Here is a 27,859-nt window from a genome sequence, read left to right on the forward strand (position 1 = left end):
TATATATATATATATATACGTATATGGTTAAGTTCTATCCTACCATTAGGAAATTTTTAAAAATGTTAACTTTTTATATTTAGAAAAATTTTTGTCAGACATTTTTCAACTCAAAACTATTAATTACAAGATCAACACCAAAATGTCCTTTTAACAAATTATTATTATTATTATTATTATTATTATTATTATTATTATAATAATTATAATTATAATTATTATTATAATTATTATCTTGAATCATCACATGAAGCAAGTTACAGGAAAAGCAAAGTTCATATTTATGAAAAACAACATATTTATCAATGGCTTTTATCAGTCACTGCTCATTTCTCTTCCTTTGCTATCATCTTTGGTGTTGTCATCGTCCCACTCGCCACTGTCACAGATGTTATCATCATCCTCATAGTTATCTCCATCACCTTTGTTATCATCCACATTGTTACACTCATTGCTGTTCTTAATGTCCTCATCATTCCTGTTGACATTGTCATTGCCGTCCCCCTAATAAAATCCTAGAAAATAACTTTTCATCGAGCTCTTGTGGTGTCAAGTGTCAGTAGAGGCTTGTGATGCCTCAGATCAGACCTGGTGTCATGCCAAATCGCTCCCAGGTCAAAATTTCTCCCAGGAATAATTTGGACCTGGGAATGATTTGGCATGGCGGTAACAAAATAACTCCCACCGTCCAAATTGCTCCAAGAACAATTTGGACAGAAATCAAATACTGTATGTAATTTTATTGACTGTATGCCTATTGTATGTCCTATTGACAAACTACTATTGCTTCATTGTCTGGAATATGTTACAATAGAAATGGAGCAAGTAAACAAGAGTATACTCATAAAAATGTAATGTCCACCACTGTTTTATATTTATGTACTCTACGCCAAAGACAACTTTAATATTACTTTTTGGACTTTTACTTTTAACACTACTGAAAATTAATACCAATACCTAATTTGTTTCATTTTTGGCCTCTGTGCATTGTTTTCAGACACACATCTAAGTTTACTATAACACCTAAATCTTTTTTTTGTTTTCTGAACTTTCCAAAGCTTCATCCTGAGTGAAAATGTTAAAAAATGCTAATTCAGAATTTTCCTCATCTCTTCCCCAGAACTAACTCAATATCAGATACCTTTATTGGACCTACCTGTTCTTCATCCCATATAGCTGATAGCATCTCTAGCCTGGCTAGCAACCTTTAATTTGTAATTGTTTTTAGCTTTTCATTAATTTCCTAACTGTTCTAACCTATTCATTATATCAAGGCCTTAAATTTCTTACATATACAATGGAACCTCAATTACCAAATGCCTCCCTTTTCAAATAAATCCATTTTCAAACAAAATTACAAACTCATAATTGCTTTGGGTACTGTACCATAATTTGGTTCTTGAACAAAGTTATTTAATTTTAAATATTAAAATACAGAACAAAAGCTGGTTTATTACTAATTTATAGTTTCTATAAATATTTCCTTAATTTTTATGTATTTAGCAGAGAGATACAGAACATAAGACAGTAATTCAATCTTTGAAATATGGTAAATGTGATCCTGTTAGAAAACCTCAATTTAAACAAACAGTTTTTGGCACTCGGGAGTAATCCCAAAGGAGGCTCTTGATGACCCAGTGCCATCACTACTGCACAACTGCATTTTCCTAGTAGCTTTTCCCAGCAGGAAGATGTCTGTTATAATCACTTTCATTTTGGTGGTAAGTTGGTTGTTCCTCTGTGTCACTCTGTAAGACTTCCCTCACTAGATCAGTGACAAAAAGAATACCTGCACAGTTCAAACAATACCTTCTGATGAGTTCTGTGTCACTAAGTTAATTCAATACATCCTTTCTGGATAAATAGTATCTGAGCTGAAGATGTTGTGAAGCAGCCTTCTTAGTAGTGGGAGCATCTGTCATAAGCTAAGGCAGGATGGCTCCCTGGGAACAGATTAATCCATTTTACATTGATTCCCTATGGGAAAAATAGCTTCGGTTTTCAAACATTTCATATTTCAAACAGCATTCAAGAATGAATTAAATTCGAGAACCAAGGTTCCACTGTACTTCTTTTTTTCAGTCCTATGTAGTGTTTTAAGCCACCAGTCATCCACTTACGGTATTTTTTCTATGATCTTATTGTTCTATATGGAATACGTACTATCTAGCCTGTATGTAATCTATTCACAAAATATACAGGTCATGGCAGGGTGATGGATGGCTGCATTCACCACAGCTCACCAAGTGCACCAGCCGGCATCTGATCCTGCGGGGTGTTGTGCATTCGCACACCCAAACACCATTCATGAACCCATGCAAAACTTGTTTGAGCTTCCACTCTAGTAGTAATATATGTTTAACAGTAGTAGTAGTACAGGTGGTGGTTACTGTAATCTCTCTCTCTCTCTCTCTCTCTCTCTCTCTCTCTCTCTCTCTCTCTCTCTCTCTCTCTCTCCCCTTTCAACCTCATGGCTAATCTTATCCTCTCTCTCTCTCTCTCTCTCTCTCTCTCTCTCTCTCTCTCTCTCTCTCTCTCTCACTCTCTCTCCCCTTTCAACCTCATGGCTAATCTTATCCAACAAAGTCTTCAGCCTCTTCAGGAGCTGCTTGTAATCCTTCTTGTATTTCTGAAGCTTGACCGACTCATCCTCCACCTTCTCCAGCCTCTGAAAATCATTGGATTAGGTTAGGCTTTGGTTTGGGGATGTGTTTGGGTGGTGCTAGGGGTGCTCAGTTAGGTTGAGTTTGGGTGTATTTTTTCTCTGTCTCCATCTTTATTAGGGAGGCCTCCACTGCCCTCCATCCCACCTGTCTCCATCCCTTCCTCCAGTGTGCTGATAGTGGTGGTCTTCCTACTTTTCTATCTTGTCTCTCTACATTGGTATCTGAAAATTATCAGTGCTTTTACTTTTTGTAACCATACTGAGGGACATGTAAATTAACATCTATATATCTTGTACCTCTCAACTAAACTCTCCCCCCCCCTTATTTGTCCCCACCTCCAGTATAACAAAACTCATCCAGACACAACTAAAACACACTTAAAACAACCAAAACACACTCAAAACACCCACACTCAAAACTCACCCACACACCCAAATTATGCTAAAAACATCCAAAACACTCAAAACATCCTGATATACCCACAAAAACTCACCCAACGCAACCAAAACACACTAAAAACATCCAAAACACCGCACAACACTAGAATAACCATAACACTCATAAATAAAATACATACATACATAAAATACATAAAATAGCCAAACACACTAAAAACATCCAAAACACTCTCAATACCCCAAACGCCCCAAAACTCATTAAAACACACCAAAAACACCCCACAGCACCACAGAATATTCCCAAAACACACCAAAACTCACCCAATACACACTACACACAATCAAATATAACCAAAAGATCTCACCCAAAACACTTAAAACACCCAAAATAAACCCAAAACAAACTCACAACACCTCAATATATTTCCCCAAACACACCAAAACACACTACAACATACCCAAAACACCCCATAACACAAATAAAAAAAACACGTAAAATGCACCTATAAACATCCTAAAGGCACACTTAAAACACTCTAAATTCACCGAAAACACAGATACCAGCAAATATATATCCTAAACATGATTAAAAACTCCCAAAACACACTCAAAACACCCCACAATACTCTTAAATACACCCAAAATACACTTAAAACACCCAAAACACACGAAATATTAGAGAAAGGCAGGGCAGGATGGGGAAACTAAGCTAAACATTGTCTTCTTGGTATTTACCTGTTATGCCTCCTCCTCTTCTTCCATTTCTCCTCACTTCTTTCTCCTCCATTTCTCTATTTTTTTTTTTTTTCTCTCCTTCTACTACTGTTATCTACACGCCAGAATTTTGGAAACGGTTGCAAACACCTGAAAAACACTGGAAACTATAGTAAATATTGAGGAGGAGACACTAGAGCCGAGTCTCGGCTCCTTGATGACGTCACAGGCGAGCTGCCACAGGCTCCCTGGCTGACGTATTTCATTTTGAAATTGACCCCTAGAAAAAATTAAGCTAGGCTCGAATGCCTTATATAATCTGACTTGACAATTACTTTAATTAATATTCACAATATCAAAACATCTCCATCCTGAGTAGTTGTAAAGAAATATTAATATGAAATATGGAAAGTGTTGGAACCTTTAACACCATTAAAAACACTGAAAAGTCCACCTATTTCACTTTACACCGGTAAAAAAAATAAATAAATAAAAATAAAATAAAATAAATAAATAAATAAAAATCTGAACTATTTTTTTTTTTCAAGCATTGCAAAGTTAGTTACAAGCTGAAATAAGGAAATAAGAAAAAAATGATGAAATCACCACTTTTAACGGGATCATAAGCTTATTCCAAGTCCACATACTTAACAGGAATGCAAAACAATGTAATTATCATAAACGATTTTTTGAAGCAATTAAATCTTCATTAAAGCCTCAAATAAAAAAAAAAAACGAGTTGGGTAAAAATCACCGTAAAATACGCTCTTTATTTACGCAAAAAAAAACAGCAAATTCAGCACATTTACTTAACTGAAACGAGAAAAAACACTACAAAAGCAACAAAATATTTTTAAGAAACCATAAGATCTTACTATACAAGCCAAATAAAATCATTCAGAAAAAAATAAATAAACAAAAAAATATTGGAACCCACAAGTTGGCACAAGCAGTAATCCATCATGGCGGCCCTCGGCCGCGACTTGTGGGTGAGCCGGTCGCCATGTTACCTCAATTATTTCTTCGCGACAACAAAACCAGCCAATGGCGGATATGAAAACTAAATATGTGGCTCCATCTTGTGACATGTTTGGCTTGCAATAAGTGAGAGACGAAGCAAATAATGGCTGAAAACACTGACGCACACACCCCCCACCTCTACCTTACCTGACAGCTTGTTTACATAATGAACTTTCAATATTTCCCTAAATCTCCAACTGTTTCCAGACTCAGTTGTAAACAAAATTTAAAAATTAAATCAATAATCTCAAAAAAATACCTAAAAACGAATAATAAACCCTAAATAAACGAGTACAAGGCACTACAGGGAGGAGGTAGTAAGGCTGACTGAGGGGAGGCTGGCACCGCTGGACTCACCTTACGTACTCGTGCCTCTCTGGTGCAGGGAGAAGCTGCCGGGAATACGGAAACACTGGTTAAAAGAGCGTGTGGGGCAAGACTGACCAAAACACTGTAGCCAGCCAGCTAGCCAGCCACCCTCCCTCTCCATTGCCACCAGCCATTGCTCCTTCAACCACACCTACAAACACACATAAAAGTTGACATGTTATCAAATGATATGTCAAATAATATCCTCACTTCCCTTTCCCCACTCCACACCCGCTACGTGATTAAGAACGAAATCTTCACTCACTGCTGCACCGTGTCACCGCAGCAAAGACGAACGAACGCAGATAGGCTCAAATAAAATCCTTTCTCTCTCTCTCTCTCTCTCTCTCTCTCTCTCTCTCTCTCTTTTCACAACTGTTTCTCAAAGCCACAAAGATGATTACCAGGATTTTCAAGGGTGTTTCTCCTGTTAATAATGTAGAAATGTTGTAGATCTGTCACTAGACAGATCTTAAAAAACCGTGTCATTTCCATTACAGCCTTTGTAAGGGTGTTTCTCCTGTTAGTAATATAGAAATAATGTTAATAAGCATGTATTAAATTAATGTATGTTGAATTTTATCGATTTTATTGGTTGAGAATACATTTTTATTTTTTAATGCTTTTGTGTCATCTTTTAATGTAGTTTTATTACTTTTATATTACGTTTTTTTTTTCTTACAATATTAATTTTTATCTCCCTACTTGGTAGCTGGTATATAGCAGCCTTGTTTGGTATATACAAGCCAAAGCAGTGGTACATAGGAGCCGGTACACAGCAGCTGACGGTACATAGCAGTTAGCATTCACACACACACACACACACACGTTATAGCAAATATGTAATTTTCCGTGAATATGTTCATAGTGTGAAGAAATAGGAAGGAAAAGGAAGGGAAAGGAGGAGGAGGTAGAGGAGAGAAGGAGAAGGAGGAAGAGAGGAGGAGGAGGGGGAGAGAAATAAGAGGAAGAGGAGGAATTTTGAGGCAGAAGAAAAAAATAGATAAGAGAGTGTCTACACACACATACATACATACTACACAGAGAGAGAGAGAGAGAGAGAGAGAGAGAGAGAGAGAGAGAGAGAGAGAGAGAGAGAGAGAGAGAGAGAGAGAGAGAACCATACAGAGTAAATTGGAGTGTATATGTGTCGGCCTTCTTGTAATAGTAGTAGTTTTTTCTTCTCCTCTTTCTTCTTCTTCTTCTCTCTAACATTCATCCCTTGTCACATACACAGTCTCTCTCTCTCTCTCTCTCTCTCTCTCTCTCTCTCTCTCTGTGTGTGTGTGTGTGTGTGTGTGTGTGTGTGTGTGTGTGTTAGATTATAAATGTGTGTGTGTGTGTGTGTGTGTGTGTGGTAATGGTGTTCGTCTTGGTGTGTGTCTATCCGTGTGTATGTTGTTTCTATTTTGGAAATAAAGAGGAGGAAGAGGAGGTTCCAGTGATAGTTTAACAGGTTGTAGTATAAGTTATTGAGGTTTTTAATTATGATATGCCAGACAACAACAACAACAACAACAACAACAGCAGCAGCAGCAGCAGCAGCAGCAGCAAGAAGAAGAAGAAGAAGTAAAAGTTTGCAGTCTAATTACCACCATACGCATGATACACATACACGCACACACAGCCAAGGGCGTAACACTTTGATGACTTAAACAGTCTTATTGGATCTCTTCTTCCCTACTTGCTAATATAACTTTTGTGTATCACTATAATGTATCAGAAAAAAAAAATTGTATTTATTATGAACTATACCGGAAGAGCGGAATTTTTTTAAACAGCATAAACTCAGTTATTTTATCTGCATCCCCCACCCACAGTGCAATGACTTAATTTGATCCTCTTACCATCCCTCTATTTAAAATTTATCTTTTATTGTTTATGTATCTATTTACTTATCTATCTATTTATTTCTCAACTGATATACAAGAGGAGGAGTAAATAGGAGAGTCCTGGGTGAAGCGCCTCAGTTCTCTGTCAGAGTGACGGATGGTTGGAGGCGGATCACGACCATCCCAAAACTCTGGAGTGTTTGGTGGCACGGGAGGAGAGGAGACCATGGCCCTTGATCGTTTTGCCAGCTAGCATCCCTAAACTCGGATAACGCAACACCCGTATGCAAGGTACTTGACTTATTGCATGTTATTTACCAGTAGCCTAAATGTGGTAGTTTCTCTGTACTTCACAAATGGTGTTGGTGTGAGTGCCAGCCAGCCAACAGGAAATGTGAAATTACATAGCGTAGATGGAAATGTCAATGTGGTTTAGGAATCATCATCGTCTTTGTCATTGGTGTTATGATCGTCATTATCATCACCATCTTAATTGACATCATCTGTTTCATATAGGGTGTATATGAAATAATGAAGGTCTCATCCAACTCTATTCACTCACCTGTGATGGCTGCCCATCTATTCCAGGCCACCATAGCAAAATCTAGTATATCTTACCAATAGCGGCTCCTTATATATTCTATTGCCGCCCCTCTCCAGGACAAGCAAGCCTGGGCACTTGGTGGGAAAGAGGGTTTTAGGGGGGGGACCAAACAGGCTAAATTTGGAAAACCTCAAAATTAAGTAAAAAGTAATTAACAAACAGGGAATATCACCCTACCCAAGGGGAGGCAAAGCCTTCCCTGGACCTCCATTAAGGACACTAACCTAACGGGAAGGGGGGAGGCTTCACCCTAACCTGGACTCCCCCCTAAGTATACTAACCTAACCAAATAGAGCTATAAAATCCTGATGGCACATGCCCTTTAGGGTGCAAGTGGTTCAACACAAGCATACTTTATCAGTAGCTCCCTGACCCATCTTTCTCAAACAAATGGAGTGAAATGACATCCTTTGTCATTTCTTTGTGAAGTATGAATGCATTGAGAATTGCCATGTCCACAAGATGAAGGAAGGCTTTTTATACCTCTTGCAGCATTTTCAGAGGCAGTCAATTGACCCTGTCTGCATGTATGACTCATCATCAAAATATGTGTTCTTATTGTAGTCTATAATTGCATTTGGCTTGAAGATAGGCTGCTTGGTGACTCAGTCAGTCTTCCCTGTAACCACAGATTCTCCTTTGTGAACAGTGGAAAGGAGATGGACTTGTCATGCCAACTTATCGTTAATATCTTGCCACACTGTCAGTATATTGCCCTTCAAGGTAGGCTCAAATTGAGGCAAGTTCCTCCTGTTAGTATGAACAGTACCACATGAACCAACACATTTTTCAATAAGAAACCTTGACAGGGATGGAGAAGTATAGTATTTATCTGTGTACAGGATGTGGTTTTTCCCAAAATGAAGAGCCATGAGTTTCCTCACCATAGCACCAGAGAAGCCTTGTGAATCTTTATTGGAGATATCAACATCTGAGCCACTGTGCACAATAAAATTTTAAATGTATCCAGTTTTGTGGTCACAAAGCACAAAAAAACTTCATTCCAGACTGATGTCATTTGAATGGAATATACTGGATGAATGATAGGCGTCTGCTGAACAAAACCAGAGGGTCATCCACAACTACATTTTTTGTTTGGGTGGAAAAAGTTTCAGAATTTTTCTTTCATGTTTTGCAAAATGGGACATATTTTCTAAAGTTTGTCAGGTAGCTGGGGTCCCATGTTATTTGTGCACTGCAAATATTTCAGCAAATCCAGATATCTGTCTTTTGCCATGTATTTGCTGTAAACAGGTGTTGTTACAAGGTCATCTGTTGACCATATATATATCATGTTTTTCACATAAGGCATCAACATGGTTAGGCAAGCCAAACATACATCTCATTCACATTAGTAGGAGTCCACCTACACATGTGACAAGAGACTACACATGTGATAAGAGACTCAAAAAAAGTTGAGGCATATTTCCTTGAAATTATTTATATCCTCTGTCAAGTACTCCATGACAGAAGTGTTGAAAAAGGCAAGAAAAAAAAATTGGGAGAGGTAATATCACAGGGAGGTTCTTGCACACCTGAATTACTGTCGTTGAAATCACCTACATCTGGCTCAAAATTACTGCCGTCCTTCCACACAAACCTTTACAGTCCTGGCCAAGTAGGTGGATGAAGTACAGCAGACACTGGCGTGACTGTCTACAAGCCATGACCTTTAACACCAGCATGTTCTTGCCTTCCTCTCCTACCATCATGGCCTCTCCTAACACCATGGCCTCTCTTCCCACCATGTCCTTTCCTTACACTGCCATAGGTTGACCCTTGTCCAAAAGACATTGTGTTACCTGTCTGGATACCAGATTTCCCTGGCTCACTGTCTACAGACACATGAGTTGGTGTAGGTGGCGTGGGTATGGGTGATGGAGGATTCATACTCATCAACTCTTCCCACTGCATGTCTGTTTCTTTCTCTGAAGAATCAGACACCCCAGAGGACAAATCCTGCTGCATGGACACTGTCAGGGGATCACCAATTTCTTCCTTCACTGCCAGATTGTCAGTAGTTGACTGTCAGGGGATCACCAATTTCTTCCTTCACTACCAGATTGTCAGTAGTTGAGTGTAACCACATGCAACTGAAAGAGGTGCAGTTCAGCTCATCAAATCTGGCATCAGAATCAGTTTCAATGTCTAGCTCTCTTTCTATTCCATTTTCAGTAAGTTTGTTTTCTTACAAAGTTTACATTACTTATGACGTGGTTTTTGGGAGGGTCGACACATGTGGCTTCCTTCCCTTCATGCATCAGGACAAGTTGAATAATCTTCCATACATTGTGGAGATTTTAGGTGTACTGAAACTAGGCTGAACCAGCAACTTTGTGAGTGTTGCTCAAAACTGTTATCGTCCTCCTGTATTTGATTGAAGATGGGAAAATATCCTCATGCATATACGCGTCACATGCCCTTTCCATAAGCCGCGCTCTGGTGTCACCCACCAGTTAGGGGTTAAGGACACAAACTTAACCTAACCTAACCATATACATTAATAGGAAGTGGAAGGTCCAGGGTATGGTTGGTTGATCTCTTCCTCATCCTCAAACGGTACTGGTGCCACCAAGTGTTCAACACTCAATTGACTTCGGCAGAACACTGTATGATCTTAAAGAAATGTACACCAGTCGTCTTTTTATGGAACTGCACGATAAAATCCCAGTATTTGAATTTACATCCACTGCACTCAGCTACCACTGTGGTACTGGGTACCTTTGTGGTTAGCTGGCTGACTACTGCAGCAGCCACGTATGCATGTGTTGATTGGCTGAAAATAATTAATGTATTGGCTGAAAGTAAGGGACATTTAATGATGTTTTAATATGTCATTGAAAAGACAGCCATCATTGGCTGAACGAAAGAGGTACAAGGGAGCATGTTGGTTTCCAGTATGGAAACCAACATGCTAACACACTGTATCCCTCCAAGCGACCCTCTTCTGCATGGACTTAGGGGATTTAGGAGAAACTCAGCATCATATTCCATAAATTTTCTCTCTTTATTTTTATTTATTTATTTTTTTTATTATCTTTATTACATTTTATTATGATTGTGTATTCATGTTGATAATACCCTAATGCTGTGACTTTTATATAAATTCCATATTTGTTTTCTCACATGTTTGTACAATCAGTCATATACAAGTTTATAAAATGTAAGAATTATTAAGGTCAAGATTCTCTTTCAGAGAATTGAAGGCTAGCACCTCATGCAGGGGGAGACAGGTGACTGTGGCCTCAGCCAGCAGCAGCCCCTTGCTGACAGGCAAGTCACCAGTGCCTCAGAGGTGAGCATCATGGCAGAATCACATTACTATAATGTGGAATCAATACATTTTTTGGTTGTGTTATTTGGCATCTGAAAAATTGAGCATATATATCTTTGACATAGCAAAATGTTTGGTTAAATGACTAAAATCTTACATTAGCTGAAGCTTAGCATGAAGGTGTGAAATTTTTTCTCATGGTTTCATAATTGGGTGGGTTTCATAATTGGGCATGGGTGTGTAGGAATGTAGTTAGTGGCTGAAAGGTTGAAAATACTTTACACATTTAGGAAGAGGTATGGTGCAGAAAACTGGCAAGTGAGCTGATGAAAGGGATACAAGAGACTTTATAGTGTAGAATTAATAATGAAAGATGTGGCAAGTGATGAACAACAGAGGTTTCCTATGCTCCTCATAGATGTGGAGCAAATTCATCAGTAATATGGTGGAAAGAATTTGTTATATGACGTAACCAAATGGTATGACCAGTTAGTGGCAGCATCCAGCTACTGAACAGTAGCTGGATGAGAGCATAATAATTTAATCTAATGAAGATTTCTATGCAGAGACTTCCACCAGAGGTCTCGTCTCATGAGTCACGGGGACATTGGCCTGAAAATAGCCCGTAGTTATCTTGACTTTAATATGTTTATGCAAGAAGCTCCTTATTTAATTATCAGAACACACAACTGGTTTAGTCAATAAACTCTATGGCAAAGATGTAAGAAATAAATTTTTTGTCCTGAAGTTTATTGACTACATCAGTTTTGTGCACTGATACTTTGACAGAGCTTCTTGCATAAATGTAAAAAGGTCAAAGCAATTAGGGGCTCTTTACAGGCTAGTGGCACAGTACAGTGGCACCACATAATGACAGGAAGCCTTCAAAGTACCCCATTGCAAAGGAGCTTTGATAAAATAGACACATGGAACAATGTAGCTGAGTGAGGAGATAAATGAGAGTAAAGATAGATATCTGTAGTATAGATTTGGCTGTGTGTGAGTGGCTGGTCAAGAGTAGTTTTGATGATTAATTGATAATTGAAATAGTGATTTACTGTTGTTGTTTATATATTTTTTCATGATTAATTAATAATTGAAATAGTGATTTACTGTTGTTGTTTATATATTTTTTCATGATTAATTAATAATTGAAATAGTGATTTACTGTTGTTGTTTATATATATATATATTTTTTTTTTTCAGTTCCATCAAAACTAAAACATGCCCTGTATATGACAAGATCATATTTCATTTTTTCCTAAAGATTAGAAAATGTGTGAGATACTTATTTTCATGAAAATGTTTCTTTCTATTTCAGATGCCTTCTCAAATTCAGCGTTTGCAAAATTCACCCAACTTCACTCATCAGGCATACAGATATGGCATTGTACTCTCTTGTATAGGTAAGTTTAACTTGCATATTTGTAATTCCCCTATATACCATGTCAGCAGTCCCACACAAGGTGGCCCAGAGAAGGCACCACACATTCACACACACATATCATTTACACTCATAGGCCTGTTGGCCCACAGTGGAAAAGGACATTCTTTGGCTCACCATACTACATCCCAGGAGTCCAGGCAGAGCACAGCTGGCCACACACATCCACAGCAAGGCCCAGCAGCATACACCCCCCTTCTTACCCCATACTTACCCTTGCCCCTTCATAATGAGACTGTTCCCTACCCCATACCTACTCCAATCCTGAGACCCCATCAGATGCAGCGTACTTCCTAATGAGTGGCCTGTACTCCAACTTGTTCTTTACACCAATGGGCCTGCCAAGTGCACCCTCACTCCTTCCCAGGGATTTTTTTTATTTTTTTATGCACTCAACACTCTTGCTCTCCATTCACCTCTATCATGCAGAATTGAGCTTGCTTGCTGCACAGTTACTCCTCTCTCATTCGGTACTCTCATCACATATTTCATCAGCTCCATGTGTGCCCTTCCTGTTAACCTTTCACTGTGTACCTCTGGCTGTATTATTTTCTTTACTAGATTACAGTCCCACAACCTTAACACTTATTAATCTGCCTCTCTAGCCATGTTTCTCAAAACACCCATTCTTCTTATCTCTCTCTCTCTCTTTTTTTTTTTTTTTTTTTTTTTTTTTTTTTTTTTTTTTTTTATTCTATCACTGTTACTCCACACATACTGCCCAAACATTTCATTTCCATTACATTTAGCTGTTTTTTCACTGCTACTCCCATGTTCCATGTTTCAGCACCATGTAGCACAGTGGGCACCATCATTTCTTCTCCATTACTCCCGTGTTCCATGTGTCAGCACCATACACACAGTGGACACCACTATTCCTTCATATAACCCTCTCTTTACACTTATATCTAGTGTCTTATTTTTAAAGATCTTTATCACTCCACCAAATACTTTTCCTCGATCTTTCATTTTGCACGTTAAATATACCTAAAAAAATAATAATAATAATTAAGATGTTAAATTTGATTTAAAGTAGTTAAATTAGTTGGAGGTGGTTAACTTAAAAATAATTTAATTATTTTCCTTTTTGACCCCTCCCATACCCAAGAGTATGTACACTCCATGAAGTTTATGCTAGCTTGTCTTTTGGGATGTCATGAGGACTTGATTGATGAATGATGACAAGTTGCAGTCAGGCTGTCATTGTGGATGAGTATCCATGTTATTGATGTGTGTATGATATTTCTCAGTTGCCCTTTTTATGAGGTGGGTGGCTGCTGTCTTGTGGATCCCCATCACAGCCTTGCCCTTAAGGGAAGTTCTCAGTAGTGTATGTTGTCCTTATAGCTTAACATTGTGAAGACCTGTGTTATGTATCAGCTCACTGCAGATCATTCGTCTTCTTAAAAGTTGAATGAGAAGGTGGTAGCTATTCTGTTTCATAACCTGTCAGTTAAGTGTTAGAAAAGTGCAGGTCATACTTTGGGAAGACAAAGAGAATGAATATGTGAATATGACATCAAGCATTGATTTATGTATGGTTTCACCATAAACATTAGAAATTTGTTCCAGATCCATACATACAATGTACTTGGTGTAATGAGTTTTGAAGTATATGAATTTTGTGTGATTTATGAATGAAGGGAGTTTGAAATTTGGATACTATTTGCATGTTATATGTAGATTATACAACTACATATACTTTATTTATATATATATTTATTTATTTATTTATTTATTTATTATATTTATTTATTTATTTATTTATTTATTTATTTATTATTCTTTTATTAACTTATTTTTTTCTTTAATGACAGGAGTTTTGCTCAACTGGCTGGGTGTAGCTCAGGCTTACATAGAGCCTGTGCGTTACCTTGGGGTATGCCTAGTTATCTTGGGCTCCTTTCTCATCATTTCTGCATTATGCCGCTGGATGTCTACATCCCCTCAAACCACCACTACTGCCGTCCAAGAGGTAAGGCATATTAGGAGTTCTTGGGCCCATATTCTACAAACCATCATAGTGAAACAAAATGTCACATTTTAGACATAACTCTGTCAAAACTCTTATGTTCGACCATAAACTCCTATGGACAGCCATAAAATGACACAGCATGCTACCTATGACTGTCAGAAGTGTGTCAACATCATGACAACATGGCCATACATACCACAGCATGATCCCCAGCCGTCTTTTATTATAAATATAACAACAAAGATTTTAGTAATTATAAGTAAATAATCTTCTTTGGGGCAATAAAGTATTATTATAAATTATTGCGGGAGCAGTATGATCAATTATCCTAAGCATAAACAAACCCTTGCTTTATGCTGCCTGTGTGTGTCGGGCTGTTGTCCATAATCTTCTCCCATATACCATGTTTCTTTTGATTAAATACACCCACCTTCTTTTTTCTTCTCTCTCTCTCTCTCTCTCTCTCTCTCTCTCTCTCTCTCTCTCTCTCTCTCTCTCTCTCTCTCTCTCTCTCTCTCTCTCTCTCTCTCTCTCTCTCTCTCTCTCTCTCTCTCTCTCTCCAGTATGTGTACCTACTTCATCCCTATACAACATTGCATGCTGGAGAGATTCATCTTTCCCCCAGTTTGCATTCTTTTGCCACTTACCTTGGGGTTCCATGCCTTGAAGACCTTTATATAACTCCTTCCTCAGCTTTGGGAAAAACTGGGGAGTATCTGCATTGTCTGTCTGTATACAGTGCCAGTAGGGGGTTAAGAGTTGTACTACATTAAATTTTATTGACACATTTTTCAACAGGAATATGTTCAGTGGATTTTCTCAAAACGAATTCTTATTTTACTCTAACTTAATCAAAAGTCATAATATGAAGTCATAACAATTTAAGTCCAAGAAAATAATGCCAAGAACCTATTTCATTCCATAAATTTTAAATTGACAAATTGTGAGTGTGCCTTCTAGCGGCATATGGTGACATATATGACCCACAACTTTTGATGGCCACAAGACTGACAGTCATGAATTCTGTTAGTTATGATAGTTAGCTAGGGTCAACTATAAGCATTATGAAGAATATGGGCCTTGGGGTTCTGTGATCAGCTGTGTGGGGATTTAATTAATTATTTATTATTTTATTGTATTTTATTTATTTTTATTTATTTATTTTTTGTCGTTTTAGTTTATTTATATTATTGTATTTTATTATCTATTTATTTATTGTTTATCTATTCTGTTTCATTTATTTGTTTTATTTATTTATTTTTGGGACTACCGTGGTGCATGCTTTTGAGGGCGGGGTGTCCTGAAGTGCACAGGTTTGAATCCTGGCTTAGTAAATAGTTGAAGATTATAGCAGGAAAGGAGACAAGGCCAAACTGTCTCTGCCTGACTGACGATTTGAACTGCTAGCCCTTTTGGTTGTGAGCTGAGTGCATTAACCACTACATTATTGTTCTTTGAACTGATATGTTACTAAGTGATTTTTTTTGTGTGTGTGTGGGGGTGGAGAATGTTTACTGTTTGACTAGACTCATATAGTGTTACTCTTTGCTCCCAAAGGTCAGTTCAGATGGTGCAGGAGATCTCCACGTGATCACTGTGCCTATGGTGCGTGGTCAATCCCAGTCCCGCAACCCATGCACCTCAGTTTTACAAAGTAGGCCACCAGATTATTTTATGGTGACAGAAAAGCCACCAAGTTATGAAGAGGCTATGTCTATGTTACCACCTTATCCAGCCACTCACTCAGGCTCCCTTCAGCTGAATGCAGAAGGTGGTTTGGAAGAATATTTAGCCCCACATCAAGTACCTGAGAGCCAGCCAGAAGGAGCAGTTGGAGGCTTACTGCAACAGCCTGATGCAAGAATGAGGCAGCCCGATGGCTGTAAAGAATCTGAGAGATTGCTGAACATATCCTCCTCACCTCCTGCCTACTCACAATGTGCCTCTCAGTCAACATTTGTCAGTAGCAATAACACCACCACCATGACTCCTCAGGAAGGAAACACAGACAGTGGAACTGCTGAATCCACCACACCAGGTAACATAACAAGTGACACAACTAGCATAAGTAACAATGCACTAGATACCACAAGCACAGATAGCATAATTAGCTCACTAGATCCTAGACCAGAAACAGAATGTGTTACTTCCACCTCAGAAGAGACTGATGGGAAATCATTGAGAATCAAAAGTAATTCTATTGACAAAAGTCAGGAGAGTGATAGCACTCATTCCCTCTCAGATCAGATGTTGTCCTCGAGAAATATTGATAAATAGAAAATATTCTAGACTTGATAAACTGTTTATGCAAATATTCATGTTCATATTTATGCACATAGAAACAAAAATGTTTTTGTAATGTTATAGGTATTGACAGGGTGCACCACTCACTTTGGATGAGGTATTAAGATCAAAGGTATGTAAGCAGTTTTGTCATGAAGTGCAATTAATTTTAGTCTTTAAGGATAAGATGCACACTAACATAATTCTATTCATTATGTTTAGACTGATTCATACACATGTACTATTCAGCTCTCTTGCTGGTGGATATTGACAAAACCAGATTTACTGTTGATACTAAGGTGCTTGTATTTAGTATTTAAGCAACTTAATATCTATGATATTGATTGTTAATGTTTTTATTATCATAAATATTGAACTTTTCAGGGCATTAATACAGTCAATTACATGAACCTGATAACTTATAATAAAAAAAAAATTCACAAGATCCTTTTCTACTATGGCTTTCATAGGGGATGTTACATTGTTTCTAATGAATAACTCATTGGGATCATACTTTGATAGAGTATGTTTCAGACACTCCACTAATTTTTGTCACTATGGTCAGGTGATAAAAGTGGATAATAAAGCCACTTACTCTTGTAAATTTACACACATAAGACTCGGCCAACCGCTGGATATGTGAAGGTGTTAAGGTGCTGTTGTGGCCTTGCTTTCTCAGCTCCCCACTCCCCACTTTGCATAATTTGTACACTCATCATGTCTTCTTTCCTTTATCTAAGATGCATGGCTGGAAATGACAAATTATTTTATGTATTCTGAGTGTAAAAGTAGTAGCTACTGTAAGATATACCTACGTACAATAAGACGAGAGCAAAATAAAATGCATAATACCATCAAGTAGTCAAGTAATATATATAAGAATAGAAAGGAGTTTTAATTAAAGCAAAGAAAAGTAAGGAAACTTAGTTTAATGTAAATATTATAAGCTCACAGTGTGTTATAATATCATTTAAAAAGCAGTGATAGGCTCTGTTTTCCCAAATATTATTAGTAGAAATACTGGATAAAAATAACCAGATAGATTCATAGTAATGCTGGCGGTGGCAGGAGTGATAGCATCTCTTTGGTGGAAAGGATAACATTGGGGTGGAGTGTGGCATCACAATAACATCCTGATACCTTCTAGTGTTGTGCAGCTGGCAAGGTCTTACAGAAAATTTGCGATGACAAGTACCTTTATTATCCACTTTTGTCACTTCACCACAGTGATGAAAATTAGCAGTGTATGAAACACACACTGCCAAAGTATGATCCCAATTCATCTGTTTGTTAGAGTTATTCTTGAAAAAAAATATTATGTAGCACATCCTCTGAAGCCCATAATAGTACCTTGATTTTTTATCATAAATATTGATTACAAATTATTGTGTAATCAATCCATTGTTTGTCATCATGCAACATGTAAATTTTAAGAAGGCAATGATCAGAGGTGATGCAGAAAAGCACAAATAGATTAAGAGTTGGTTCCAGTAACACCAGTCACAACAATGACAGTAAAAGACAGAATCAATTTATTTGGATATTTTCTTTGATGCAAATAGATATTAGGTAATGTCCTATTACAGACAAAAGGAATGTTATGTGCCATAATCCTTGTTCCTTTGGAAAGTTGCAGTTTCAAGTTTTAATTATTAAGGTTCTTGTCAGTTTTTGGAAATTGATAGATGCTACTCTGAATCCTGCTTGTAAATAGATGTCACCATACATACATATGTGGGATAGAAAAAGTACTGCTTTTGCCCACAGCTAAACTTCGTTTTATATATATATATATATATATATATATATATATATATATATATATATATATATATATATATATATATATATATATAGACACACACACACACACACACACACTGTATACTTTATACAGTCTGCGTAAAAAAAAGATGACAGTTCTCAGTCGGTGTCAGTGTTCATGCGCCATTCGACTAGTTTCATGTGGTTGCATGGGAGAGTAGAGCACTGATGGTATCTGCTATGGCAACTCAAGACAGATGGTGGTCTTGGGTACACCCACACATGAACAATTTTAATATAAATTTGACAATTTAGTGACAAGGTGTTTATTGTGTGCATTTCTGACGACTTTCATAAGTTATAATTGCATATTTTTCCATACCACCTGCCAGTGGCTACAAAACCATGTCACTGAAAATAGCATCTGTGGTTGTCTTGTGCCAAGGAATAAAAACATATAAAGAAACAATTAATATTACTGGAGTTTGAGAGGAAGCTGTGTACTGGTGGGTAAAAAGGTTCAAAGATGATGGTGAGATGTCTATCCTAGAATGCAAAGCAAGGCCTGGGTTAGGAAAGAAAGTTGCTCAATGAACCTTGAACATTATGAAAAGATAAATTAAATGTAATCCTTGTCTAACAGTAAAGCAATGGAAAGAAAAGAAATCCTGTGTTCTTGGTGGTGTGCCTCTAAAATATTTGTCACGATCTCTGACACCACAATCACACAATGCTTGTCATCTTTTTTGGTGCTGACTGTGTATATATATATATATATATATATATATATATATATATATATATATATATATATATATATATATATATATATATATATATATATATATATGAAATCCCTCTTAAAGGGGAGATAGCCTTTAGGAGGAGGGTCACCAGACCAATGATTATTTATTTATGATGAATCTCAATTCTTGCTGAGAATTTCTCAGCTTCAGCATATGCTATTCAGCAGTTATATTTCATGGAAGAATCTTGCTATTTTATTCTTATTCTTATAGAATAAGCACTTGTACTTAATTTTTGCTTATTAGTAAAGCTGCTGCTTAGAAAACTGAATTAGCACTGATCATGTGAATGGTGGTTATTTAATACCATTTTCATTCTGTGTTCTTTACATTATGATTTGTTTCATAACTTCATATTCTATAATATGAATATATAGTGGTACTTGCTTTTTTAATTCAATCAAATGTTTTGTATATTATGTTACTTACTATATACTACATTTACTTTTGTAGAGTGATTAGAAAAAAAGATGCTTTGGAGTTTATTAAGATCTGATGAGCTACAAAAGTAATAACTAATCATCACTCACATTAAAAAAAATAAATGTAGCAATGCATTTTATTTATTTTATGAATAAAACTGTGATGAAAATAGTTTTTTATCCAGACCACCCAGAATTTTACACAATATCTATTGGAAAATTATTTGCCAGTTACATCAATCCCATCCTAACTCTTGTGTTGACACCATTGATTTTTGGTGCTGTTCCATCTGAAGCTTATGAGAGATGCCTTTTTCACAATGTCTACTCATACAATGCCAATTTGATGTATGGTATTAAGCTAAGCTCTCAGTTAAGGTGAACTATAAGAAATGTATACTAGTCTACCTGTCATTATTTCTACCTCTGATCATGACAATTCAATACAGAATATTCATATACTACATAACATATTTAGCATTTGAGCTATGAAATTAGTATCATATGCATGAGATCAGTAACAGACATTCCTGTGCAGCTTGGTGGCTCTCAGGTGACAATTAATAAACAGGATGGGGTAAGTGCACATATAGAAAGTGCTTTCACTAACACTCCTCTCATCCCCCTCCACCCCCTCCTGCTAACTGACTCCATGTTTTACAATGAGTTATATAGCATGCAGTTCTGGAGTTCATAAGTTTACTTCATAAATCTGCATTACAATACAAGGTAACATACATGAAGTGGAATACATGTGGAACTCTAAAGGTATGCACTGGAATCCTCTAAAAGTGTATCTGGATATACTATTTGCATCTTGCAGGTGTTTAAATTCCTATATTGTACAATGATGCAAAATTATTTATGCTGATATTTTCATCCTTTCAAGAATTAAAACCCTGCTCTCCTTGAGTAATTATAATAGGAAAATAACCATATACACATGTATCAAACTTAATATTTTAATTTATAATACAGTAAAAAACACTTCTCAGTGCATGTGGTCCTACAGCACAAAGAAATATTTTGCAATTGACATGCTCCATTCAGAAGTTAGACAAGTGACACTAGAAGAATCCACAGAAAGAGTGGCTTAAGTCAGGAATATCTTCAAGTCTAGACCACCACTTGCCTCACTATTGTATAAGTACACTCAAGATTTCAAGATGCTCTTGATTATCAATTGCTGTTTTCTTGGCAATCACTTGCTTTGCTGGTAATTTTGTATCTTATTTTTATACATTTTTTCAACTTTTTTTTTTTAAATCAAATAGTTAATAACATATATACATGTAATAACCAAGAGGAAAGAATAAAAAAAAGTAAAAAATATAACAAATCCACAGAAACTTGTGCTGTGGAAAAACGCATTGTCTTTCATAAACAAAGTTCACTGGCCCCTCCCTGTCAAAGCCCACAGATGACATTAAAAATAAACAAATAAATAAATAGGTAAGTAGATAAATAATTATATTATTATTATTATTGTTATTATTATTATTATTATTATTTTTATTATTATTATTATTATAAAATTATAAAAATTAGACCAATAACAGTAATTGCACATAGGTATTTCTTTCACAAAACACCCTTGAGGCTGAGAGGGAGTGGGATGCAGGGTTTGCTGAGATGCTGCTTGTGTAGCTGTGTAAGGTGGCTTTAGGCATACTGATTACTCCTTTGCCTTAGAAGAGCACAAAAATGGAAAATATATAGAGAAAGACACTGTCAAGTTTCTTGTACAATTCTAAAGAAGTATGGCTTTTAAAGACCTTCCTGGTTCCAGGCAGCATTTTATACTGGGAGACCCCATGCTCCAATTCTCCAATGCAAGTGGTGACTCAGTTTTGATCCCAGAGGCACTTGCCTCACTTCTGCAAATGAGTGCATCAATCTCCATTTATCCACCTGAAAATCTTGACATAACTGTTACAGAAATGTTTAATTAAGAGTACATAAAGAAGAACTAACTTCTTGGTTGAATAAGCCAAGGTGTCCTCAGACTGGAACTTCATTTCAGACATAATTAAAACTTTATTGACTATGTGAACAATTAGTATCTAAAATAACACTATGGGGTTAACTTGACAGGTAGAAAAATAGCTATGGGGTTACAAGCCACAAACTTGAAGCTGGAGAGAGAGAGAGAGAGAGAGAGAGAGAGAGAGAGAGAGAGAGAGAGAGAGAGAGAGAGAGAGAGAGAGAGAGAGAGAGAGAGAGAGAGAGAGAGAGAGAGAGAGAGAGAGAGAGAGAGAGAGAGAGAGTCTGTATATCACTTAATAAAAATCAATATTGCATGAATTCCCAAGTCATAATGCAAAAGTATTTGGTCTGGTTGGATGGAAAGTTTTTTAATGTGTACATAAAAATACCATGAAAATAACAAAACACAATGAATTAACCTATGTAAGAGCAGACTTGTCATATTATGCTCTCTCAAAAACATGAATTCCTATTTTATTATCTTTATTTTGTCTTTGAAATAAAGTACAAAGGACATCAACCAGTGGATGGACAATTGGCAAGAACCAGTCTGAGGCTGGTTGGCAACTTGACCCTCCTGAATTCAATTTAGTTTTCTTCAGGTTTCCTTTTCCAAACACTGACATGTGCATTACCAACTTCAGCAAGACGTTTGCATCTTGGTACATAAAAGGGAATGTTAGTCTCCTCCTCAAAAGTCCAATCTTGTTCTAAGATTTTCGCCAATACAGACTGGGTTAAACACTCACCCTCACCGCCTAAGTGTTCTTCTGGACCATTAAACCAGTTGTAAACATCAGAAATAATCAGTAACCCATTAGGTTCAGTGTAATTTACAATAGTTTCTAAGAATGCTTTTGAATTTTCCATATCTGTAATTGTATTAGAAACAACAATACAGTTAAATTTGCCACTAGTGTAAAAGAGAGCAGATGCATCCTCATCCCAGAACACAACCCTTTCTCTTAAGGCACAGTCTGGGATTCTGATGCGTACAAAAGATATATTCTTGCCTCCTTCACTACTAAATGGAGTTCCAAATTCTGCAAACTGTTTTAGTTGTTGTCCTGCTGCAATCATTGAGTAACTAATATCAGTACCAACCACCTTCTGAAAGTGAGAACTAAGGTGAAAAGATAACCCTCCTGGCCCACAGCCGACATCAAGTACTCGGCCTTTATTCACCCCATGCTTCTGACACACTTCATTGCAAAACTGTGAAAGCTTTGAATGATAATTATCTGCTTCTTGTGATATTAATCCCTTCAACTGCGGCAAATCATCTAGGGTGCCATATTGATGAACTAACTGTCTCTGCACTTCCTTACTATCACTGTACTTGTCAGTGTATTGTTTTAATCTGCTTCTTGTTTCCAGCCACTTGTACAGAGACCATGCAGCAACACCTGTAGTAAGAACGGCTGCAGCAGACACAGCTCCCACAGTCCTGTCCATGACTGTTGACCTGAAATACATAAAATACATAATTGTGGATGGCAATGATTAATATCACTCTGGAATATTTCATCTAGATTAATCTTTGGTGGAAGTCTATGAAGTAGAAACAGTGATGGTACTGCCTTGTTCTCATAAAATCTTCTCAACTATTTTTGATAGTGCAATTTGATTATTCTGTATCGGGTAATTCAGTCAAAGATTTAACTTTACTTGAATACTAATGTGAATAATAAACTTAATGGAACATGATGCATCTAATGTAAAATTTTACTGTGTGCACATTTTTGTTTTAGGTTGAGCATTATATTGTGGCGTGGCTTCCTTAATGTAGTGATGGTGAGCAAACCACAAACAACAGGAGTTAGATTAGCCTTATCTACATCCCTAATAACACTGGTGATAGCATAAAACAAACTGTGAGACAAGTGTTCTAATGTTAGCACAAAACACATTGTAAGAAGTATTTTAATTAATTTTTGTATAAGTTCAGAAATAAATGCTATGCAGCTGGCAACCAAAATGTATAATCTATATGAGGTCTGGAACTCAAAAGATCACCCCTAAGCTTCAGCAAATTGTAGACCCCCAATTTATAAACACTCCCATGATGACATATATGTTTTCCTTTCTCTAGTGGAGCCATGGCATACTTATGTATGCCAAGACTTTTTATTTATTTATTTTTTTTATGAAGAAAAAAAATCAAACTGCAGTCTACACATACTCCTTCCTTCTGTCCTAACGTAAATAAAATATGTACATTCAAGACCACTGTAATATTTCAGACACTTACCTGACCAGCTTTTCTGCCTACACTGACTGTCCTTGTGGATTGGTTGTGCTTGCCATATACTTTTAGAGTGAAAAGCCACAAGAGACTGTGAAGTTGGATTAATTTGTGCAGAGGTGGAGTGGACGGAATTCCTGATAAGAAGTTTGCAGTCGCCCTCCGGTGTCTCTAACCACAAGGATAACCATCAACAGTTCCTTCAGAGATTAACAGAGATCTCAGTTCAGTACTCACTGCTCTCTGCTCAGTGATCACATAATCCCATGTTTATAACTTTATCTGTAACAATTGAGCATCGCTTTGCGCCGCAAATTATATAACCATTTATTATTTCGATGCTTTTTTCTTCTTTTTTTTTTTTTATGTTCTAAATAATGTAAAGGGGAACACTAACTATGAGAAATGGGCCGTTCGCTGTTGCAGGTTTCATGTAATCTAATGTTGTACTCATAATCATCATGATTCTGATTAGATCACTACATCATCATCCATTTCCTTTTCAACTGGAGCCGAGTGATATTCCCAGAATGAATGGAAAGGTTGTTGGTAGTTGGTACTTTAAAAGTGGCCGCTTCGCCTGCACGTGGCAAGGGCGTGGTGTGGAGAGACAGGCGACACGAGGCGTGCGACCTGCTGCCTATTGAAGTACGTAGTAAAGGATTCTTCCTTGGTAAGTTGGTGATAACCAATGGAAGGAATGAGTTGCCACGTTAATTTGGTATATTCTGTGTCACTAATATTCGCATTCAGGTATTGGTAGGTGACTGGAGTGGCGTCGAATTAACAGGCTGAAAAAAATAATAAATAAATAAATAGATAAAAGAGCGAATAAAAGAATACACTCCGGAGGTGCAAACGTTGACGGATGGCGAAACATCAGGGCATCCGTCATGCGTGGGCAGGAAAACGTAAATGTGAATGGAGCCTACTACGACGTCTAGCTATGAAGTGCGCTTTTGATGGCCTTTGCCTGTCATGACAGCTGGGGCTCACAAGCAGTTGCATTTTACATAGAGTTTTCTTAATAATAATTAAAAAAATAAATAAATAAATGTTTATTGATAATCTCGTCCAAGAAGATCAATTAGCATGACAAATCCACCCATACAGTATGAGAATTACGTCATTTCTAGTTTCACATTTTTTTTTTTATGGAACTTCTCATGCTTAGCTTTATCTTCCTTTTAGAATTAGCATGCTGTCTCTGACATATCAATTATGTTGTGTCTCGATTTTCCTATTTCCTATTTCGGAAAGTCGCGGCTTATGGGCGGAGCTTTTTCATAATGACGTAACATGTAAACATGAGCACGGCGGAAGGCGCAGATAGACTCTGATTGAGTGAGTAGCAGGTCATCATTAAGCAGCTTGTATTCGAAGTGCACTGGCTAGATAATTAAGATGATTGAATATAGTCAATCACTAAGGTACCTTAGAGAACACGAAAACAGAGATCTAGTGAGAAGACATAAAAAAAAAAAAAAAAAAAAGAACGAGGGTAATTTGAGAAACGGCATTGTTGTGAATCTTGTTCCTGCCTATAGTTACACTTCATTGCCGTGTCTATCGAAGGCAGAGATTACACCGGTTGTCCCACACATGTCATGCCGTACTAAACTATGTTATTTGTACTTTATCCTAATTTGCTATTAATCCATTGGTCGGGGCGTTCTGTAGATTATTGAAAAATAAACTAATATTTTAAGATTTCTTTTATTTTTTTTTCTCTCTTGTGGGGAGCGGGGGTGTTTCAAAATTATTTTTGTTCACTACCCTATTTCTCAATCACAAGTTGTTTATTCATTAATGTGTTATTTATCTTTTTTTTTTTTTTTTTTTTTTGGTGAATAGTTTTCGATGATAAACAACTAATTCGTTCAAGTAGACGGGATAAATGGTGTAGACTCTAACGTTTTAATAGGCTTTTAATGGAAATTAAGCAGACGAATTTGTATGTATGAGCAATTAAGGCTTAAACTCAAATATTGTATGCCTGAGGGGGTGAGGTTCATCAGAACAATACATAGGTGAAAAACTAGGGAGCATGTCATCAGCATGTGCACCTACTAATGCTTTCCACATTGTATCAGTTTGTACCCATCAGGTATGAGGTGGTGATCTGGGCAGATACTAGACCCATGGTAGGTAAAACTGTGGGACTGAAATGCATGATGATGCAACTTTACAGTTTCATAATGTGCTTCTGATATTGTATATTCCTTGTAGGCCTACTTTTTTTTTTTTTTTTACTGTGACCTACAAATTCCTGCAAGTGAAAGACATGCATGATTGCTGCCTCATTATGGTTAATTCATGAGAAGCAAAACAGAAAGATAGATGCCCATCCTTTGTGTTCATTATTATTATGTTGATTATCTCAGTATCATCATTAATTATTATTCTGTAGACCATGACTGCCTATTTTAATTGTTATAGTTTGCAAATGATGTTAGATATATCATGGTAACCACTGATGAAAACTATTTTACCAGATGATGGGAAAGCAGCCTCCTCTTGTCATGGAAAAACCAGTAAAGAGGAGAAAACTCTCAGATACAGTATCTCCTCCAGAAGAAGAAAAATGGAATGGAGCACTTGAGTCCAAACCACCACCTGCACCATCACCCTGTCTGAGCATGTTGCTCTCTCAAGTACAAAGTAGTGACTTGCGTTGGAACAAGATCAAAAGAGATAACCTCGATTTAGATTATACAGTTTTGTTCTCCAAGGCAGCAGCAAGTTCACTGCTGCAGGCTCTTGAGGAGCAGGTGGAATACTTCACAGGGGATCTGGCCAGAGTGAGGGTGTTTGGCAAGTGGCACAACCTGCCAAGAAAACAGGTATAACATACAATTTATGACTTTATACATTATTGTGTGGCTCTCTTAAAGATACAACTACATTGTTGGTATTATGGAACTAGATTATATATATTTGCGAAGAATATAGGTAAATCAAAAGAAAACTTAGATAGGAGTGTAAAAGGGAGATGGCTTTTTCACACAGCTATTATACGAGTATACTGTACATGAACATTGTGATGGTGATATACGAAATTGATCTTTCCCGGTGTGATTTGCATTACATTAGACATTGCATTGTAAAACTAAGTAATGGTCATGTTTTGGAAGCAATATTTCATTATATATAAGTAGAATTTACTTTATTACTTGGGCTTATAAGTTTTTATCACTTTTAAACCTTGACATTCATTCAGCCTCCTCATAGAGAATTATAAGAGAAGAATACTGTATTTTAGTGTGATACTGCTGGATTATTCATTGCTATACAAAATGAACATTTGCAGGCAACATATGGTGATCCTGGACTAACCTACACATACAGTGGAATTCAGACCCCAGCCCGTCCCTGGCTTCCACCACTGCAGCATGTACGAGACGTGCTTGCCAGAGTCACTGGTCATCACTATAACTTTGTGCTCATCAACAGGTTCATGACCCTTTGCATTGCATAAGTTCTTTTTTTTTCCATTCAGTGAAAGGTTTTTCACAGACAAAATGAGTATTGAGACTTTGATAGAAATTGCTCTCTAGAATCGTCAGATATTATAAGTTATAAACGCTCAAATATCAGGTAACCGTTCTACTCATATTTTTTTGCTCTTTTAGGCTACTGAAGATTCTGCAATATTTAGCATCATAAACCTTAAATGTTACTACTCTTTTCCCATTTCAGGTATAAAGATGGAAGTGATAAGATGGGAGAACACAAAGATGATGAAAAAGAATTGGATACAAATGTCCCCATTGCCTCTCTGAGTCTAGGACAAGAGAGAAACTTTTACTTCCGCCATCAAGATTCAAGACCACCCAAAAAGTTAAACATTGAGAAAGGTAAGTATTTTGTGTGAAAATAAGGAACCATTATAATGAAACTTGAACATAATTATTCAAAGTAGCTAAATCTTCTGATATCTTATATAGATTTTTAATGTTTGTACTAAATATAACATAGATTCAGTATGTAAGGACTAGCTGAAAGATGAATGCATTGCTGTAGCAAAAAAAATACTTAGTGAAATATCAATCAATAT

The 27,859-nt window shown here is 36.8% G+C and overlaps 3 protein-coding genes and 1 long non-coding RNA gene across 7 annotated transcripts in view; 2 read left to right on the forward strand and 2 right to left on the reverse strand.

The window, feature by feature from the left end:
* Positions 1-55: 55 nt before the first annotated feature.
* On the reverse strand, positions 56-5,489 carry LOC135091324 (uncharacterized). 2 transcript variants are annotated; one of them, XR_010262469.1, is made up of 5 exons: positions 5,433-5,489; positions 5,156-5,318; positions 3,800-3,928; positions 2,811-2,887; positions 56-2,668 (listed from the first exon to the last, which is right to left on the reverse strand). It is a non-coding gene; the product is annotated as an uncharacterized LOC135091324 (long non-coding RNA). The 2 variants fall into 2 exon arrangements; XR_010262468.1 differs by having other exon boundaries at positions 56-2,887.
* Positions 5,490-7,130: 1,641 nt separating this feature from the next.
* Positions 7,131-19,743, forward strand: LOC135091348 (uncharacterized). 2 transcript variants are annotated; one of them, XM_063988908.1, is made up of 5 exons: positions 7,131-7,290; positions 10,800-10,898; positions 12,199-12,283; positions 14,139-14,296; positions 15,854-19,743. In XM_063988908.1, the coding sequence occupies exons 2-5, from the start codon at positions 10,821-10,823 to the stop codon at positions 16,571-16,573; spliced, it is 1,041 nt and encodes a 346-aa protein (XP_063844978.1). In that variant the 5' UTR covers positions 7,131-7,290; positions 10,800-10,820; the 3' UTR covers positions 16,574-19,743. The 2 variants fall into 2 exon arrangements, with proteins under 2 accessions (XP_063844978.1, XP_063844987.1); XM_063988917.1 differs by lacking the exon at positions 10,800-10,898 and having other exon boundaries at positions 7,136-7,290.
* Positions 19,744-20,517: 774 nt separating this feature from the next.
* LOC135091357 (uncharacterized) lies at positions 20,518-24,419 on the reverse strand. Of its 2 annotated transcripts, none has more exons than XM_063988940.1 (2): positions 24,040-24,419; positions 20,518-23,022 (listed from the first exon to the last, which is right to left on the reverse strand). In XM_063988940.1, the coding sequence occupies exon 2, from the start codon at positions 23,010-23,012 to the stop codon at positions 22,146-22,148; it is 867 nt and encodes a 288-aa protein (XP_063845010.1). In that variant the 5' UTR covers positions 23,013-23,022; positions 24,040-24,419; the 3' UTR covers positions 20,518-22,145. The 2 variants fall into 2 exon arrangements, with proteins under 2 accessions (XP_063845010.1, XP_063845001.1); XM_063988931.1 differs by having other exon boundaries at positions 23,809-24,416.
* A 787-nt stretch (positions 24,420-25,206) lies between these two features.
* The window catches only part of LOC135096343 (DNA oxidative demethylase ALKBH2-like), a 4,141-nt gene continuing 1,488 nt past the window's right edge, over positions 25,207-27,859 (forward strand). The window contains exons 1-5 of the mRNA XM_063997792.1: positions 25,207-25,263; positions 25,896-25,946; positions 26,298-26,645; positions 27,113-27,255; positions 27,502-27,659. Of these exons, the coding sequence (XP_063853862.1) occupies positions 25,207-25,263; positions 25,896-25,946; positions 26,298-26,645; positions 27,113-27,255; positions 27,502-27,659 (757 nt within the window). The remainder of the gene's footprint in view (positions 25,264-25,895; positions 25,947-26,297; positions 26,646-27,112; positions 27,256-27,501; positions 27,660-27,859) is intronic.

This window comes from Scylla paramamosain, chromosome 3, assembly GCF_035594125.1.
Source record: "Scylla paramamosain isolate STU-SP2022 chromosome 3, ASM3559412v1, whole genome shotgun sequence".
Taxonomy (NCBI): domain Eukaryota; kingdom Metazoa; phylum Arthropoda; class Malacostraca; order Decapoda; family Portunidae; genus Scylla; species Scylla paramamosain.